The sequence below is a fragment of the Juglans microcarpa x Juglans regia genome, chromosome 4S (genome assembly GCF_004785595.1).
Source record: "Juglans microcarpa x Juglans regia isolate MS1-56 chromosome 4S, Jm3101_v1.0, whole genome shotgun sequence".
Taxonomy (NCBI): domain Eukaryota; kingdom Viridiplantae; phylum Streptophyta; class Magnoliopsida; order Fagales; family Juglandaceae; genus Juglans; species Juglans microcarpa x Juglans regia.
In genome coordinates, this window is record NC_054601.1 from 3,461,378 (window position 1) to 3,481,423 (window position 20,046).

At 36.2% G+C, this 20,046-nt stretch overlaps 1 protein-coding gene across 2 annotated transcripts; it reads left to right on the forward strand.

The window, feature by feature from the left end:
* The first annotated feature begins 2,385 nt into the window (after positions 1–2,385).
* LOC121262821 (villin-4) lies at positions 2,386–20,028 on the forward strand. 2 transcript variants are annotated; one of them, XM_041165444.1, is made up of 24 exons: positions 2,386–2,598; positions 4,645–4,742; positions 4,994–5,093; positions 6,887–6,955; positions 7,045–7,281; positions 7,397–7,574; positions 7,662–7,794; positions 8,311–8,473; positions 8,582–8,729; positions 8,892–8,992; positions 12,551–12,706; positions 13,741–13,809; positions 13,917–13,985; positions 14,115–14,252; positions 14,422–14,550; positions 14,817–14,964; positions 15,088–15,098; positions 16,712–16,852; positions 17,103–17,228; positions 17,309–17,374; positions 18,628–18,955; positions 19,056–19,258; positions 19,344–19,510; positions 19,625–20,028. In XM_041165444.1, exons 2-23 carry the CDS (start codon positions 4,687–4,689, stop codon positions 19,455–19,457), a joined length of 2,883 nt encoding a protein of 960 aa, XP_041021378.1. In that variant the 5' UTR covers positions 2,386–2,598; positions 4,645–4,686; the 3' UTR covers positions 19,458–19,510; positions 19,625–20,028. The 2 variants fall into 2 exon arrangements, with proteins under 2 accessions (XP_041021378.1, XP_041021377.1); XM_041165443.1 differs by lacking the exon at positions 2,386–2,598 and adding an exon at positions 2,888–3,018.
* Positions 20,029–20,046: the final 18 nt, after the last annotated feature.

Genomic DNA, 20,046 nt, shown 5'->3' on the forward strand with positions numbered 1-20,046 from the left:
AAATTCCATTTTAGAATTGTTGACATGTTTACTACATTATCTATGAGCACATTGAGCTTTATATTAATTTTCAGTATATCTGTTCTTTAAATTTTTATTAATCATAAAAGCCTATTAAAAATTTCCTTTGCAAGAGCATCTGCCATATATAAAAAATCTTGTAGCAGAAGTTTCGCAGAAAGATTGGATGATCGAGCTTTTAGTAGACCCCAATCGACTCAACCAACAACAACACAAGAATTTCAACGTCGTCTCTATTGATGCAATACAAGATGACACAAAATGATGAATCATAGTAAAAATATCAAAGGACTCATATTTTGAACTGATATTTTTGTTGGTTTTATAAATATGTGTTGGATTATGTTATTTATAAACTAATGTTTTATAAATATCGATGTTTTACCGAACTAGGCAAACGTGCTTTGCACGTTGTTCCGACCTAGTATATATATATATGAAGGAAAATTATTTGTATAGTCATAACGTATACTTTCTTTGAAAAAAAAAACGACAAAATGAAGCTTATATGAAAAAATTAGTCTTTTTATGATAAGAACTACTTTTATATATATATAGGAGTGAAAATCGACATAGGCGGTTCGGTTTTAGTCCAAAACCGAAATCAAATCGACTTTTTTCTTACATGTTAAAAATAGGCCGATTAAGGGAGAGAAAACCGGCAAGCTCGATTTCGGTGTGATTCCAGTTAGTTCGTCATTTTCTTATCAGTGGTGCGATGATAGAGTGGCGAGATAATAAAGGTCACGATGAGAGAAAGATTGGTGGCACTGTGTGAGAGAGGAGAGAGAGATGAGCTAGTGGACGAAGCTGCATGAGAGAGAGAGAGAGAGAGAGAGAGAGGAGAGCTGAAGAGGAATTGAAATGAAGAAGAAGGGAGGAGAAGACTGATAAAACCCTAACGAAAACGATGTTGTTTGGTGTATTAAACAAACAACATTGTTTTACATAAGGATAAAATAATATATATTATTGGCCGGTTTACATGCAATCCAGACCGGGGTTTTAATGTTTTGGACTGCTGGCCGACCGATTCGTTGTTGATTTCAGTCGGTTTCAGACTCCAGTAGCTGGTTCACGTCATTGACGACCGATTTTGGTCAGTTAGTGTAAACCCCTACTTTTTTAGAAAAGAATGCGCATGACTTACCTATTTTAATATTATATCTAAAAAATGATACATTTATACAAATTAAGGTGTAGTTTGAATAGTAAGATGAGATAAAATAGTTTTAAATGAAAGTTGAAAGTTGAATAAAATATTATTAAAATATTATTTTTTAACATTATTATTATTTTAAAATTTAAAAAAATTGAATTATTTATTATATTTTATGTGAAATTTTAAAAAAATTATAATAATAAAATAAAATAAGATGAAATGCTTTCAAAGCTTAAGAGTCGTCAAAACTCAAAAACTAAACAAAACAGCAAAAATGAATACACCTTAAGCAGGCTTTGCTTTTAAGAATCCAAACCTCAGTGGAAAGTCATTCATTTGTGCATCCCATCATTTATTTATGAGAAATGCTTCTGACATAAAAATAAATTCATAAATTGATATAGTTTAAAATAATATATTAGATCTATTTTATAATAAAAGTAATTTTACAATCTAATATACCATATAAAATTATTTTAATTTATAAATTTATTTTTATGAGATTTCTATATGATAAGTATATATATATTTTTTATTGATACTCCAATTTCACCTTTTTTTTTTTTCAAATTTGATAAGTTTCAAAAGAAATAAAAAAATAAATCTAAATTACAGAACAAACAAAAAGCACAATCTCACAGAATACAAAAAACATAACAGCTCACGAAGACGACGACAACAAATTCTCCCTGTAAAGGTATCTTGGCATATTTTTCTTTTTCAACCTTTTTTACTGTTGTGATTAACGTTTCACCTTCCCATTCGTCGGATTGGAAACAATCCACCAAGTTTTGACCTTAAAAAGGCACCTGAATTCACTGTTGCTGATTGATTTTCCATTGAAATTAATTTAACCGCGAAGACATTGATAGAGACTAAAATCATTGAATCAATGAATCCATTGTCATACACAAAGAAAAGTAAAAAAGAAAGGAAGAAAAGATGTAAAGATGATTTTTTATTTCCTTGGCAACATATGGAAATTAATTAAACAGCCGAAAACAAAAGAGATTAGAAAATCATCAGTTGACGAGTGAGGAAGTGAAGGTGGGAGGGGCAACAGCTGCCGCCGCTAGTGATAAGCACGATTGGCACTTCCATCATCGTCGTCGTCATCATTCACTCCAACCCCTCCCCCCCCCCCCCCCCCCCCCCCCCCCCCCCCCCCCCCCCCCCCCCCCCCCCCCCCTCTCTCTCTCTCTCTCTCTCTCTCTCATCCTTTTTTTTTACCCTCTAAAATTCTTCTTCTTCAGCCCCACTTTCTTTTTCTCTGTCTCACTTTCCTTCTTCTCGTTCCCCTGCCTTTTTCCACTGTTCTGGTCCTCCAAAATTTTCATCGTGATGCTTTCTTTTAATTTCCTTCGTTAGATTGGATCTGGGTGCTCCTTCGTTCCGTTTCCCCCCTTCATTTCCAGGTACCCTCACCTCAACATTTCGTATTCTTTTTCTTCTTTGTTTTTGTACCCATACTTTTCTTTAAATGCTTGTTGAGTTCGTGAATTGGATACTTTTTTATTTTCCTTAATCCAAGGAGTTAAACCCTATCGAACGGTAGAACGTGTAAAATTCTATTATTTCTTTACTAATAGTTCTGGAAATTAGCAAATTTGACGTCTTTTGCTTTTTTTTTTTATTTCTTATTAGTGGTGGGTTGTTCTGATTCATGGATTTGCCTGTTATGATTGAATTTTACTGATCTGGGTCGTATAGAGGGTTCTGTTGCCTGATTTTCCCCCAGCACACCGTAGTTTGCGACGTGATTGAGCTGAAACTGTTCGAATTTATGTGTAATGTGGTGCTTTGTAAACCACATTGTATCGAAGTTCGGAACTTTGGTATTCTTCTTCTTCTTCTTTATTTTAAGCACGGAATTTTGGTATTCGTAACATTACATAAGAATGTTGGGCTTCTGAAATCAGTTTAATAGTGGAAACGGTGACGTACTGCTATAATTTGGTTTTTTTAGTGAACGATACAAGTAGCCAGCTGTTGGAGAAAGACCCCTCTGAAATAAATTTCAAGTTCCATAAACACTCGGTGTCCACCTCCTCTGTTGTAGTTCCTTGCTCCAGTTATAAGACATACACAAACTTTTTATATGTAACATCATTTTTATATCTCTACAGTGTTCCAGTTATGTTTCTCTTCCCATTTAAATTTTTGCGGTCATATATCTTTCCGATGAACAGCTGTGTATGCTTTTATGCTGACATGTATAACAACCATGGGCTACTTATAACGAGTTTCAAGTTAGTTGGCTGCTGGGTAGTTAGCTTATTTCATATCAACTGAAGAAGTTCTTTTTTTGGATAAGTCAGCCATCTCAGTTGATGAGTGGTAGTTGGCAATTACTCTTGAATCAATGTCGTGATAGTGCGTTCAGCTGAGCTGAACACTTTCTAGTTGTTTTTGAAAGTAAGCACTTCATGGAGAAACCAAAGCCTGAAATGATATTGAAAGCTTTTCAAGGTCACTCAAAAACATGTTGGGTTATGATTTTCCAATTTCTTGGCAAGCATTTCACCAATTACTTTTCTCAAGGTCCTCAACAAATTTCTGTCATCTAGCCTTTTATGCTTTCTTTGGAAATACATGATAATACAGGGGTTAAGATCAGGGGATACTAATTGAATCAAAATCCTAACTAAACCGTGGTTAGTTTTTGAAGGTGAATTGGTGACATCTCGGATATCTGTCTAAATTGCAACTTCAAAAGAGTTATATGAGATGAGAAACGGTCTTGAGAGGACTTTGTAGTTTCGGGTCAATTGTGATGAGAGACTTTTATTGGTGACCATCACGAACACTGCAACAAAATGCCTGTGAATTATTAAGAAAACATATGAAAGCCTAGATGCGAAGGCTCTCTAACCTAATGAAGACATTGAACTAAATTCCAAAAATTATTGGAAACATTTCCCATGGAGGACATTACTGGATATATCATGATGATAGGATAGCAGTCCATTTTAATTTCATAAATTGAAGGTTTTTCCTTTAGTATTCGTTAAAGGTTTGCAGTGAGCCTGTATGCTTCTCATACTTCTCTGTAATTATGCTAAAATGTTGTGACTAAGCTTGTATAGATGTTAGACTATTATTAGAAACACATTATCTACCTGACAAAAACTGAACTGTTATTTAATTTTTCCCGGCATAAATAAGTTAAAATCACATGTGCAATGACCAAATCCATGGTTGGATTTTGGCTTTTCCATTTTACTTTGTCTTTTTTTGGAGATTTATATCTGCCTCATTTTAACAATTGATAGATGTCAATAATTTTGCTCACCTTTTCTTTGTAAGAGTATTAGCAAGAGCTTTCTGTGCTGGCGGGAGTGAGTAGTTAGCAGAAGTTTTTGGTTATTTGTGTCTCCTTTAATAATATTTCAATTATATTTACCCTTCTTTATTTTGAGTTGAGACTCATGTAACTGGTTATTCCTGTTTCTATCTTCAAGCCATCGTGGTGAAAATCAATTGGTTAAAGCTGCAAAAACTGAATGTCTGTTTCCATGAGAGATTTGGATCCAGCTTTCCAAGGAGCTGGACAAAAGGCGTATCCTTTATCTGTGAATATTCAACGTCTTCACAGTTTTAGGATTTGATGAACATATAAAAATCTTCTCCTTGACAATTTCCCTACCGCTAATAAACTTAGGTTGTAATTTAGGGTAAACATATGAAAAATCTAAAAACATGTTGTGGGTTCTGCTGCTGCTTCTTCTGCCACGTCTGTTCTTTTTATCTTGGATAAATTCAATCTCTTTCCTAGGAAGGTTCCCAGTTATTCTCCTTGACAACATAAAGTGGACTTGAAATATGGCGCATTGAAAACTTTCTTCCTGTTCTTGTGCCAAAGTCTACTTTTGGAAAGTTTTTTACAGGGGATTCCTATGTGATCTTGAAGGTAAGCAATTTGGTTCTGATCCGAAATTGGTACGTATTTATTTATATTAGATAATCACCTGAATGTGGCTTAAAATATTTCTCACTGTTATAGTTGTTAATGTGATGGCCGGAATCTTTCTTCCTTTATTTTGTTGCTAAACCCAATCCTTCACCTGAACAACCTTAACTGGGTCTGCTGAAACACAACATGCCATGGACATATTATGGAATATGTGCTTAATCTCAATAATCTTTAGTATTTTGGATGAAGTTCATGGTAGATTTTGTGTGTACCATGATCCTCAGATGACACCCAATATTGAAGGTTTTTGAAATGATTAGAATGAATGTTCTTTTGCATTTCCTTATAGAGTTGGTTAAACTACTACATTTTGCCTGTTGATGATGCTGTTCCCTCAATTAGGTCAACAGTTGAACTGCAAGGTCATTGAAATATTAACTAAAAAAGTTAATCCTGTTTTGAAACATTGGAAAGACTCAATAATCAATATACAAAGTGCAAATCGTTTGTAATGTGCATAAAATGAGAAAAAAGTAATATATAATGACATGCTTTGTATGATATTAATTTTTGAGCTCGTTTTATGCAAGATAAACTAAAGGAGCTCACCAAATATTTAAATTACGATATAGATATGGAATGAAGTCGGTGTCTAGAAAAGCATGGGCAAAGTAGGTAATAGAGAACACTGGATTTTGATTATTAAAGGAATGGATCAAGAGATACAATTAGGAAAAGAATTTATATGTACATAGCAAGAAAGTCATATAAAGATAAACGTATATATTTAATGAAGACTGTCATGAGGTCAAACAATTTGATATGGAAGTAATTCCAAACATTTCAAGTTATATAACTTTTCTCCGTAATTATTTTACATAAATCAGAATTATGAATGAATCATGGAAGATGTATTCCCTGATGTAAAAATTATGAATTATTTTACATTTCAAGATCATGGAAGATGATCTTACTCCCAGTATAGTTTTTCTCCCGCTGATAAAGATCAAAATGCCAATATATTATAGAATAAATGTTTAACATTAAATAGGTTTGTACCATGAAGTACATAGAACAAAAAAGAAACTCTTAACAGTACAAACCTGTCTGATTAAACATGAAACGAAAATCCCATCGAGTTTGACTGAGTCATACACATAATAGATTTTATTATCGACCTGGACTGGTCGAGGCACCCATTTCCAGTTCACTGGTCCAACCTAGCGGACTGATCTGGGTTTAGTAACTATGTGTAAAACCATATCTTTAACAATTAAGTTTACTTATCAAAAAAATATTTTTAACAATTAAGTTATACCACTATCGACCTAGGTACTCATATCACTATATTTATTGATTTGATAATTCTAGTTTTCATCGCACAAAATACAGGTTATATGGATGTAATTCTATTGCAATCCAATGAATCCATAGAATCAAAACAGTATTGTTGTGATTCCATCTTTTTTTATTGGAACTAACTTGGCTTTCCTCGAATATTGGGAGTAAGATCATCATTCCTGAGTGTTTGAATAGCTGTATACTAATTTAAACTTTGACTGCAGTTTTTCATCTTTATTTTCTTGATGTAAGTCCTGTATATCTGAAATACTTTTGTAGATAGGTGCTTAAAAGTTCATTTACTAGCTGCCTAAGAATCATGTTATGTACTGTGATCTGTTTCTGTTATACTTATCTGCAGACAACCACCTTAAAAAGTGGTGCCTTACAGCATCATATCGATATGTGCATTTGCTAATTAAGTTGTTTGCTTCTGAAACCGCTTGCAGACGACTGCCTTAAAAAGTGGCGCTTTGCGCCATGACATCCATTATTGGCTTGGTAAAGATACCTCTCAGGTTAGTGATTGGCATGTAAATGTTGTTTATGTCCAATTCTATATTGAGGATGAAAATTACAACTAATGAGCTCAACTTTGTTCAAACAGGATGAAGCTGGTGCAGCAGCAATCAAGACAATCGAACTTGATGCAGCTCTTGGAGGACGTGCCGTTCAGTATCGCGAAGTACAGGGTCATGAAACTGAAAAGTTCCTATCCTATTTTAAACCATGTATCATACCTCAAGAAGGTGGAGTTTCATCAGGATTCAAGCATGCTGAGGCTGAAGAGCACAAGACACGCTTGTTTGTCTGTAAAGGAAAACATGTTGTCCATGTAAAAGAGGCAAGTCTATGGACAAGCCTCTCTGTTGGGGGGGGGGAAACTAAAAGCATGACTTATGTTTGTATGATATAAAATATATCTTCTCTCATTGTTGATTTGTTATTGTTGGTGACAGGTTCCTTTTGCTAGATCTTCTCTCAACCATGATGACATTTTTATTCTGGACACCAAGTCAAAAATTTTCCAATTTAATGGTTCCAACTCGTCCATTCAAGAGAGGGCTAAAGCATTAGAAGTTGTTCAGTACATTAAAGATACTCATCATGATGGGAAATGTGAGATAGCTGCAATTGGTAAGTGGACTACTATATTCAGAAGCTCAAAGATGATTGTTAACTAATATCACCTTTTTGAGTCAATGCACTTACCTTTCCATGTAGAGGATGGAAAGTTGATGGCTGATGCTGAAACTGGAGAATTTTGGAGCTTCTTTGGTGGCTTTGCTCCACTTCCTAGGAAAACAGCTAGCGACGAGGATAATACTGTTGATTCTCATCCTACTAAGCTATACAGGTAATATGATGTTTTGTTTCTTTTATTTGTGATGATATCCCAAGGATCTCGTCCTACTGATCTTCACATCCCGTTATTTCTCCATCAACCAACACCTTATTTTGGAAATAGGTAGATATACGTATTCAGGTATATTTTATCTATGTATATATATTTTCTTTTTTCTTTTTCTCTTTTTTGGACAGGTAAGTACATAACTCATGCTAATAGACAGAATTAAACCTGTGATTTCACCAGTCCCATGTGGGGGAAGATGTGATTTGGTTTAGATCATCTGCGTTGCATTCTTACTTTCACTGTTGCACATTATTATAAGTGTCATTATTTTTGTTTTTCTTTTGTTATAATTTAGGATTTTCAAACTTTTCCGAGGTTTTTAGTAAGAAAATGAGAAAAAAGTTCAATTATTTCGATATTTTTTGAAAGATGCAAGTCCAATGAATTTTTCATTGATCATAATTTATCGTGGGGTCCAATTATGTTATAGTGCTAACAGATATATATTTTCCTTTAAAGCGTTGAGAAGGGGAAGGCAGAACCTGTTGAGGCTGATTCTTTGACAAGGGACTTGCTAGACACAAATAAATGCTACTTACTCGATTGTGGGATAGAAGTGTTTGTATGGATGGGGAGAAGTACCTCTCTTGATGATAGAAAGAGTGCAAGTGGAGCTGCAGAAGTAGTGCTCATTGCTTTTTTTTTTTCTTTTTTTAAATCCAATATAAGTTAGGCACTTTGATGATAAATATTCAATGGCACTCATTCTATTATTGATCTCACCAAACAGGAGTTAGTCCATGGCCCCAATCGACCTAAGTCTCACATCATTCGTGTAATCGAGGGATTTGAGACAGTGATGTTCCGCTCCAAGTTTGATTCATGGCCTCATACAACTGACGTAGCTGTGTCAGAGGATGGTAGAGGCAAAGTTGCAGGTAAGTGATTAAAATATTTTCTGGATGATTTTTTCCTTTGTGATAGTTTATCTTTACCCACCAAAAAAAATATCACTATCATCATCATCATCAACAGCAGCCTAGCAGTTGTCATTTTTCATATGAAATTCTTATTTTTGTTCATTCTCAATGATTCTGTAGCACTGCTAAAGCGCCAAGGTGTTAACGTGAAGGGTCTATTAAAATCTGATCCAGTTAAGGAAGAACCTCAGCCATACATTGACTGCACCGGGAATCTACAGGTGCTGTATTGATATCTGTATTCATATTTTAGTTCACCAGACTAGCTGTTAAGTCAGGATCTTGAAAATGGAGGATTTTTTTTTCTCCTTAATAGCCAACTAAAACTAGGGTTTGTCTTCCAAAAGTTGTTTTTGGACAAGAGTTTTGCTAGATGTACCACTTACCTGGAAACTCCAAAATGCTACCTGCTTAATGTACCTGAATGGAAGCAGATGCCAAAAAGGCATGGGGAAATGGCGGCAGGAAATGTGGTCAGTAAGATACCTGTGATCTCCGAAACAGGAACTTTGGATTTTAGGAAGTACAATACAAATGACTGGATGACTTGTAAAATGTATTGAGGGTAAAAAAAAAAAAAAGAAAAAAAAAAACGAGAGAAAGATTGACCAGAAATGTAAGAAAGGGAGAAAGGCTCTGTGAGAAATATTTTCTTATTATACATAGAAAGGGCTTAAGAGACAACTAAGAAGCACTAGACAATTATTGATTCTTTTAGGTTCTTTTTCTTTTTTATAAGTAATAATTTTATTCAAAAAAATAGGCATAAGCCCAAGTTCATAGGACGTATACAAAGGAAATACCTACAACTTCCAGGAACAAAAAGAATACTAACACCATAAAGCTAAAACAGAAAATTATCCGCCATTACAAAAGCTTTAGCCCAAGAACTCCAAGTACTCAAGAAAAAAACCCTAAGATCTCCAAAGAACGTTCTCTATCTTCAAAGCATCTCTCATTTCTTTCGAACCAAATGCACCACATAAGACAAGGAGAAATCATTTTCCAAACACTCACCTCCTTCTTACAGCCCTTCACACCCTTCCACCCTACCAATAAATCCACCACTTCCCTGGGTATTACCCAATATAGTCCTGTCCAACTCAAAACCTCGTTCCACAAGAATCTTGTCACTTCGCAGTGAAGGAAAAGGTGATTTCAGATTCACCATCCCTTTTGCACAAAACACACCAATCAGCAATCAACAAACCTCTCGTTCTAAGATTATCAGTGGTCAATACTTTGCCCAAAGTAGGCACCCAACAGAAAAAAGCAACCTTAGAAGGAACTTTCACTTTCCAAATACTTTTCCAAGGGAATAAACAACTACCATGACTTGACAAAATTCTGTAATAAGATGAAACTGAAAACTTAGCATTTCCAGCAGGAATCCACACCATGCAATCCTCTCTATCTTGCACCAGTTTTGAGCTGTAAAGTTTAACCAGCAGAGCCTTAACTTCATCCACTTCCCAGTCATTAACATCCCTTTTAAAAATAACATTCCATTCAACCTTATTGTTACTACTGCAATATAAATCACAAGCAGCTCCATTTTGATCCCTTGCAATTCTGAAAAGGGCAGGAAATTCCAGCTTAAGAGCAGTATCCCCACACCACATATCATGCCAAAAGAGTATCCTCTTTCCATCTCCCATCTTCAATCTGAAATTATTGGAGAAGGAATCCCAACCTTTTCTAATAAATTTCCACAAACTAACCCCGTAAGCTCCGCTAGATGCTTTAGAACACCAACCTCCCCACAAACTTCCATATTTCACATCTGTCACATTTTTCCATAGAGCTTTACTCTCCAATTGATATTCCAAAGCCATTTCCCAAGTAAAGCTCTATTAAAAACCCTTAAATCTTTAATCACCAAACCACCGCGATCCAACGGTGACAAACCTTCTTCCAACTAACCAAATGATACTTCTTTTCCTCACCTATGCCTCCCCATAAGAAGTTTTGAAATAAACTCCCAATTCTCCTTTCAACCCTTGCCAGAAGAGGAAAAAGAGAAAGGAAATAGGTGGGCAAGTTAGACAAAGTACTTTTTATAAGAGTGAGTCTTCCCCCCTTAGACAAGAAAATCCTCTTCCATCCAGCTAACCTCCTTTCAATTTTTTCAATCACCCCATCCCATATGTTTATAGCTTTAAAAGAAGCCCCCAAAGGAAGTCCAAGATACCTCAAAGGCAATGAAGAGATTCTGCACCCCAGTAAGTTTTGCCAGATCTGATAAATTCTGAACATCACCCACAGAAACAATTTCAGACTTCGATAAATTAACTCTTAACCCCGAAGCAGCTTCAAAACACAGCAAAAGTGCTCTTAAAGCACATATATTATCCGAATCAGGCTCACTAAAAAGCAAGGTATCATCAGCAAATAACAAATGAGAAATCTTTAAACTATTCCTTATCTCATTACCCACCACAAAACTGGACAGAAAATTACCCTCCACAGCCTTTTCAATCATTCTACTCATGGCATCCATGATCATAACTAAAAGAAAAGGGGACATGGGATCACCTTGCCTCAAACCGCGAGAACTACAGAAGAAACCAGGCGGTTCTCCATTCACCAAAATAGAAAATTTTGAAGTCGATACACAATGCTTTATCCACGATCGCCATTTAACACCAAAGCCATATCTCCTCAATAGATAATCAAGAAAATCCCAACTTACATGGTCGTAGGCCTTTTCCATATCCAATTTAATAAGAATACCAGCTTTTTCCAACTTCAACCTACTTTCCAAACATTCATTAGCAATTAAAACAAAATCTAAAATCTACCTACCTTGCACAAAAGCATTTTGAGATGGTGAAATTATCCTCTCCATCACCCTACTCAAACGATTAGCCAGCACCTTAGAGATGATTTTATAAATGCCATTTACCAAACTAATAGGCCTAAAATCTCTTATCTCCACGGCCCCTGCCTTTTTCGGAATAAGAGCAATGAAAGTCGCATTCAAGCTCTTCTCAAACTTCATCCCAACAAACTTGAAAAAATGCCAAAGAGAATCCATCCGGTCCCGGAGCCTTATCCTTGTCCATACCCTTTACCACATCTAGAACTTCTTCTTCTTCAAACTCTCTTTCCAACCACACAACATCAACCTGCTCTATTGAGTTAAAAAAAAGGCTGTCCAGTTTTGGTCTCCAAGAAAAATTCTCTGAAAACAACTGCTCATAATAATGCACAATGTGGGCCTTAACATCTTCTTGATCTTTAATCAACCTGTCCCTGTCACGAAGAAACTCAATTGCGTTATATCTTCTATGAGAGTTCACCATTTGACGAAAAAAATTTGTACACCTATCCCCTTCCTTCAGCCACAACACCCTCGATGTTTGCCTCCATGAAATCTCTTCCATTAGTGCTAAATTTTCCAAATCAGAAACCACCCCTAATTTTTTCATCTGATGGGGAAACACTGTTGCATGTTTATAAACCATGAGTCAATTTGTACTTTGGATTATAACCCCTAGGGTTTGGCTCAAGTGGTAAAGGCATTGGGCTTGGCGGTATGCTCCCCTCGGGTCTAAGGTTCAAATCCCCTTGGGCGCAAACAATCTCTAGGGGCCATCGAACTAGGGGATTTTTCCCTTAAATTACCCGAGGTGCACTTGCGGGAAACTCCTAGCCAAGGGCTTGTACACCCCCTGGATTTGTCGGGACGTTCCCAAACACCCGGTGCCAATCTAAAAAAAATTTATAATTCGGATTATAGTGCTGTTGCTGATGGCTGCTCAATCCTGGTTGTACAGGTTTGGCGTGTGAATGGCGAGGAAAAGATTCTACTTCCAGCTTCGGATCAATCAAAGTTTTACAGTGGAGATTGCTATATCTTTCAGTATTCATTTCCAGGAGAAGATAAGGAAGAATACCTTATTGGAACATGGTTTGGAAAGCAGAGTGTTGAGGTGAAAATGTTTTGTGCATTTTGTGATTACTTTTCTAGTTTATATTTTAATACCATGTTACATCATTTATAGCCTTACAAACATTTTGATAAGAAAGGCCTGGGGACCTTGAAGGTCATATGGTTAAGAATGGGAAATAACTCAGCTTCATTGTTTTTTATTGGAAGAGTACATGGCATCTATGATAGCCTATTTACTGACTATTTTTTTAGTTCTGCTTTCTTTCCCTGCATTAGTTTATATGCTTTATCATTATGCATGTTGTGCAATTTTGATTTGATTGATAAATTTTAATTTTACCCTATTTACATCAACAAATTCCTTAACAGTTTTTTTAAAAGCTTTGTATACCTAATGAGTTGTGCTGATTGGTGACAAATAATAAGAGAGAATCTCGTATCAGTTTTAAGATGGATTGTGATGTGAGATGGGAAATGATTTTATTTAATTTGGTTTAGATACATTCGAATGGTTAAGTTTCATGTTAAAATAACCCCAAGGGGTTGGCCCAAGTGGTGAAGGCCTTGGTCTTGGGGTATCACTCCCTTCAAGGTCCAAGGTTCAACACCTCATGGGTGCAAACATTCCTTTGGGGCCACACTCCTCGGTGAAAAGTCAGCGATTTAACAAGTTCCGTGTAAGGAAACTTCCGAGGGTGCGGTGCACGAGACCGAGCTTTACTCTGTAGGGGTGAGTCTGAAGGGCCCTGTTCCCCGACATATATAAAAAAATAATAATAATAATCATGTTAAAATAGGTCCTTTATATGAACGTCATAAATTAATTCTTCTTAAAGAAGTCCTCTTAATTTAATCAAGCATGTGTACTGACTTATTGACACAGACTGCTTTGCTTGCAGTATGGGCTCTGGAGACCAGAAGCTATGGTTATCTGTTTTCGTCTATAGCTATTTTGTGTTTGAATGGATATCTTTTTGCATAATCACACAAAAATGGAAGAATGATTTTGGCTACCCTACTGCAATTATCAACCCACTAGTTTTTTACTTGTAATGTATTTGCTTCTGGAAATAGGGGGAAAGGGCTTCAGCTACTTCACTGGCAAGCAAGATGCTTGAATCATTGAAGTTCTTTCCTTCTCAGGTTGTTTCTTTCACTTGTGAGTTGTAACTACCATTGTTTGATCGACAAAATTATTTTCTTTATTGCTTTCATATGCCTCACACATGGCATTCATTATTTATTGCTAGGCTCTCATCTACGAGGGAAATGAGCCCATTCAGTTCTATTCAATCTTCCAGAGTTTTATTGTTCTCAAGGTTTGTAGAATTCTGAGATACAGTGGAGGGAACTTAAATTAATAAACCCATCTTCTTCTTTTTCTTTTACAAAATACTACCAAGTAAAAATTCAAATGACTGCCAAGTCAACTTATATGAAATTAACAGGGCGGTCTAAGTGATGGATTCAAAACTTGCATTGTGGAGAAGGGAATTCCGGATGATACATATAAAGAGGATGGTATTGCATTGTTTCGTGTCCAGGGCACTGGACCTGATAATATGCAAGCAATACAAGTTGAAGCAGTATGTCTTTTTCTTAGTTTTTTTATTTTTTATTTTTTTTCTATTGGTTAAACTGATTATATCTTCTAGATATTTGCTGGCTTCCCCCATCTTTGGTTGGCATACACCTGTTCTCTATGTTAAAATAATTTTACTTTTTCATTTCATTTTCTCTCTTTTCTTGAATCAGGCTGCATCATCTTTGAATTCTTCCTACTGTTATATTTTACATAGTGACTCTGCCGTCTTTACATGGTCTGGAAACCTCACAACATCAGATAACCAGGAGCTGGTTGAGAGGCAGCTTGATCTGATAAAGGTCTGATTGTGTTTGTTTTACTCGTCCATAATAAAAGGAAAATGAGTCAACATATATAGATTCTTTCCTTTTTGAACAGAGGCACTACTGGGGATGGCTAGATACATTTTATATATCTTTGAGTCTTATCGATGAATTCACTGGTGGATTACTTTGTTGACAATATGGCTGCAAATTCATCTGAACATATGGCTGCTATATTTGTTCTGTGCATCAGGATTTCAGTATTTCTATCTTCTTCTCATATGCTTATTCATTGTCTGCAGCCAAATGTACAGTCCAAAACCCAAAAGGAAGGTGCCGAATCTGATCAGTTTTGGGCTTTGTTGGGAGGGAAATCTGAATACCCCAGCCAAAAGATTGTCAGGGATGCTGAAAGTGATCCTCACCTATTTGCTTGCAATTTTTCAAAAGGTATGGACAATTAAAAATTTTGGTCAGTAACATTTATATATTTTCCCCTATTTTGTATCCGGTTGGTTCAAATTAAAATTGACCTTTTCTTTTCCATGGTTTTAATTGCACATGGATCTGCAGGAAACTTGAAGGTGTGTATATCTTATAGCTTATCATTTTTATTCTTGTACTCTGATTATCTTTGTATGATCCTCAAATTCATTCAGTTATGATGCTTGTAATGAAAACTGCTGGCATTTTAGGAAGTACTTTCTTTTGTTTATGTTCCATGTGTTTCTATGCTTTTTTTTAGTGTAGCTCATCCTGGTTAGATGCTTTATAGTTTATTGAGTTATGTATTCTCATATGAGAATATTTATGTAACTAATGAGAAAAAAGAGTGTTATGAAACCAATATGATGAGATAGATGATGTTGTTCACCTTCATGGTGTATAAAGCCCTATTTAAACGAAATTCATACTGTGAATGCTCGCAATGCTAGATTCTTTAATAAGGCTCTACTGGGAAAATGGTTGTGGCGTTAAAATCATGAGAGGGAAGCCTTATGGAAAGGGGTAATTGATGCGAAGTATGGGTGTGCAAGGGGGGGTTGGTGTTCTAATGAGGGGAGGGGGGCTTATGGGGTTGGGTTGTGGAAGCACATAAGGCAAGGGTGGGAGACTTTCTCGAATAATACTAGGCTGTGTTTGGGGGAGGGCAGTAGAATCAGCTTTTGGAATGATGTGTGGGTGGGAGATATGGCCTTCAAAAATGCTTATCCTAACATTTTCAGAATTGCAAGAGAAAAGGAAGCTATGGTGGCTGATGTGAGGTTGGTTAGACAAGGTTCACAGGAGTGGAACATTAATCTCACTAGGGAGGCACAAGATTGGGAAGTGAGTGAGCTGGTGGATTTTTTCAGCTTATTATATAACATCACTACCGCGGGTCCAGCTGACGACATGATGGAATGGAGGCCTTCCAAGAACGGGAAATTTTTGGTACACTCTTTTTATGACATTCTTTCAGCTCAGGATAGACCTTATTTTCCTTGGAAGAACATATGGAGGAGTAAAGCACCTTCCAAAGGCTGCGTTCTTTGTTTGGACAGCAGCTTTAGGGAAGATACTAACCATGGACAACTTAAGAAGGCATGGACTCATAATTACGGATTGGTGCTATATGTATAGAAATACTGGAGAAACGGTAGATCATTTACTATTACATTGTGATTTTGCAAGAGACATATGGACTTACTTTTTCAGCAATTTGGGAGTCGCATGGGTAATGCCAGGAACGGTGGTGGAATTACTAGCTACTGGAGAGGGATCACAGGAGCACCACAGATTGTAGCAGTGTGGAAGATGGCACCTATTTGTATTTTCTGGTGTATTTGGAGTGAAAGGAATGGTAGATTCTTTGAGGATCATGAATGCTCGTCGGAGGAGTTTAAGAGCTTTTTTTGGAAGACTTTATTTATGTGGGCGGCCATTGCTTTAGAGTTAAATGGTCTCAGCTTCCATGATTTCCTTGTAACAATTTCTAGGTCTTAATTTGGTATACTCATATGTATACCTCCGGTGTACTTGGGCTATGCCTATCTTTATCAATACAATTGCTTATTACCTATCAAAAAAAAAGTTGGGGGTCGTGTAAGAAGTGCTTTGGATAGGGTTCTGGCCTTTTGCCTGAAAGTCATGCTATATTAGTTCTAAAATTCTAATTTAATTTTTACCATGAGTTTAAGTTGATTCATTCTTGCAGGTGACAGAGATCTACAACTTCACTCAGGATGATTTGATGACTGAAGATATATTCATTCTGGATATTCACTCAGAGATCTTTGTCTGGGTTGGTCAACAAGTTGACTCTAAGAATAGAGCGCATGCTTTAACTATTGGGGAGGTGAGACTAGTATGGGTTTTACAAAGTATAATGAGGTAGTTCTCTCCCTTTTCTTAAACCCTACCTCTCCTGATTTAGATGGGATTCTGCAGTAGGTTCCATGTATGATAAAAGACTTTACTTCTGAGCTAACTGAAACCCAACTGCTCATTTAAGTTTTTGAATTTGAGTTAAATTCAACATGGTTTTGTTCCAGAATCGTGGAAACTTTCATTGCATGTTCTTAACTTTTGCCTCTCACTTTCAACAGAGTTTTCTTGAGCATGATTTTCTTCTAGAAAAGTTATCTCGTGAAGCTCCGATATATATTGTCATGGAAGGGAGTGAGCCGCCTTTCTTCACACGGTTATTCGAATGGGACTCTGCAAAATCTGCTGTAAGTGACTTTGTAATTGTTGTGAAACTATTACTAATTATGACTATAATGTTCGTAAAAGTCTCTTCATTTGGGTATAGATGCTTGGGAACTCATTCCAAAGGAAGCTTACCTTGGTGAAAAGTGGGGGTACTCCAACTGTTGATGTAAGTTAAACCTTTCCGCTCGCTTTAACTTTTCTTTGATCTTGATCTTGAGCAACTGCTTCCGAGTTCATTTACATTCTGTTCGTGGGTCTCTCTGTCATCCTATGCTGATCTCATCTGTCATATTGATTCGCATGTTTGTCTGTCTAACTTTAGCAAGTGTTGCCTAATAATTTGTGGGATTGAAGGCATTCCATTTATTATAACATGGTGCATTCATTACTCTACCACATAAAGATGTATTAATGTGTACTTTGCTTTCGGCAATTTTGGACTAGACAGTAATTTATTATTTTGCTGCACTTGCATTTTTGCTTTGTTTTCTTCTGGATTTCGGTCATTTTTTTTAGAGTATTAATAAGTCTAAGGTACTTCTTGAATCTTCATTTTTTTTTTTAAGTAAAGTTAAAATTTTGTTAATAAAAAAAAAGCATAGCCCAAGTATAGAGGAAATATACAAAGAAAAAACCTAACAACAACTAAGAACTATAGATGGAAACAACTTCTTCAATTATCATGTTGATCAAAGCTATAACTGTTTTTTTTATAGGTAAAAGACATTTTATTAATAGAAATGAAAATAGGCATAGCCCAAGTACACAGGACGTATACAAGTGACTATAACTGTTTTACTAGTGTGATAGTCAAGTCTTTAACCAAGCCCAAGAATTACCTTCTATTATTAGGAAATCAGAAACTATGGGGTTCCTTTCCATAATAAATCTGTGATACGACACCGCAATTTTGCACGAAGCCTCCAAAAAAGTTGTGCTTTACGTTTTATCCAACTTTCTTATAATGTCAGATTGAGAAACTTCAAACGAAGTTAATTACTTGATAAGATAGCATATACAAGCGGGATTAATTTTTCTTCATAAACAAGAAATATTAATTGGTTTATGATTTGTTTTTTTCAAGAGAGAACTGATTAGTTAACAGAGTTTAGTGATTTTAGGAAGGTCCGGAGGTCAATATTTAAGGTTATGAAAGCTTAAATTTATTTATTTTTTGTTGAAAGATAACCCACTAGACACTTTCAACGCTTGTTTAACTGATAGATATGTCAGCTTAACGCGCTAATCAGTTAATTATACTTTAGTTACAGTCTTCATATCATGTTGGAAAACTTTGGTAATACATGTCAAGGTAATATAACATAGGAAATAGTACATCGCACCATCTCATGAGATATCTGGGTTCTTGTTGCCACCGTTCTGACCTTAACTTACTGATGAGATATGATGCACACTTAGAAACCCAAACGGAGAACACCAGTATCTTATGGAGGAAGGTCTAGTGTTCCAGACAAATCACAGCGTTCCAGAAGCATGTCTTTTAGCCCCGACCGAGTTCGAGTAAGGGGCAGGTCTCCAGCTTTCAATGCACTAGCCGCCAATTTTGAGAACCCTAATGCCAGAAACCTTTCTACTCCACCCCCTGTAGTGAGAAAGCTCTACCCAAGATCTGTAACCCCAGATTCGGGAAATTTGGCTTCCAAACCTTCAGGTATTGCAACACTAAGTTCCACTTTTGAACAGCCTCCACCAGCACGAGAAGCTATCATACCTCGATCTCTTAAGGGTATGCATCTTTTAGTTTCTTGAAAGCAAAATTTATTACTAATGCACCTTAACCTTAGAAGTTGCTTAAATTTGATGTACTTTTTTTTTCCTTGGTGAAGTGAGCCCAGTGGCCCCCAAACAAAAACCAGAGACAAATGATAAGGAGAACTCTATAAGCAGAAAACTAGAATCGCTGACCATACGGGAGGATGTGAAAGAGGGTGAAGTTGAAGATGAGGAAGGTCTCCCAGTATACCCGTACGAACGCCTTAAAATAACATCATCAGATCCTATTACGGAGATTGATGTGACCAAACGAGAGGTAAATAATTGATATTGCATTATATCATCGTATATACATTCTGTCATTCTCATCTCAGTTCTGAGTTCTTTTAATTCACATGCAGACGTATCTGTCTTCTACCGAATTCAGGGAGAAATTTGGGATGACAAAGGATGTTTTTTTCAAGTTACCCAAGTGGAAACAGAACAAACTCAAGATGGCCCTTCAATTATTCTGAGTCTCCTTTATCCCCTGATTTTTTCTTCGGCTCCCTGCAGTTTTAGGTTGCAGGTGGATGAAACCTTCCTTGCAAATCTTCACATATTCTTGTGATAATCTTACTTTCTATGTCCTTTTTATAACTCACTAGACATTCTAAGTGCGAAGCTGTTTTATTTTGTGCAGTGGGGAACACAAACTCAGGAGTGAAAGGGACAGCATCAGTGCATTTTTAGCTGCTTCTGCTCCCAAGAAGCTTGTTTCAATGGAGAGGATGGACAGAATCAGAGATTTTCCCTACGCCTCTTTTCCTCCTTTCTGGTGGTTTGAATATCTATTTTAGTTTCTTTGTTGAGTTAGTTGCTTGGTATTCTTTTTGGTCACAGGTTTGTTGTGAGTTTGCATTTTTGTTTTTCTTCATTTTCATTGTTGTCGATTCAAAATTTATTTCGATAGAGCAATGAATGCAGTCTACTTAGGTTGTATTGGTAGCTGAGGATGGAAGTGTGTGCAGCAGAGTATAAAAAACCAGTACCATACTTGTTTATTATTTGTTTTGACAATAAAGTGTGATTTTTTTCTTCTTCTTAGGACACCCTTCCCCCCCC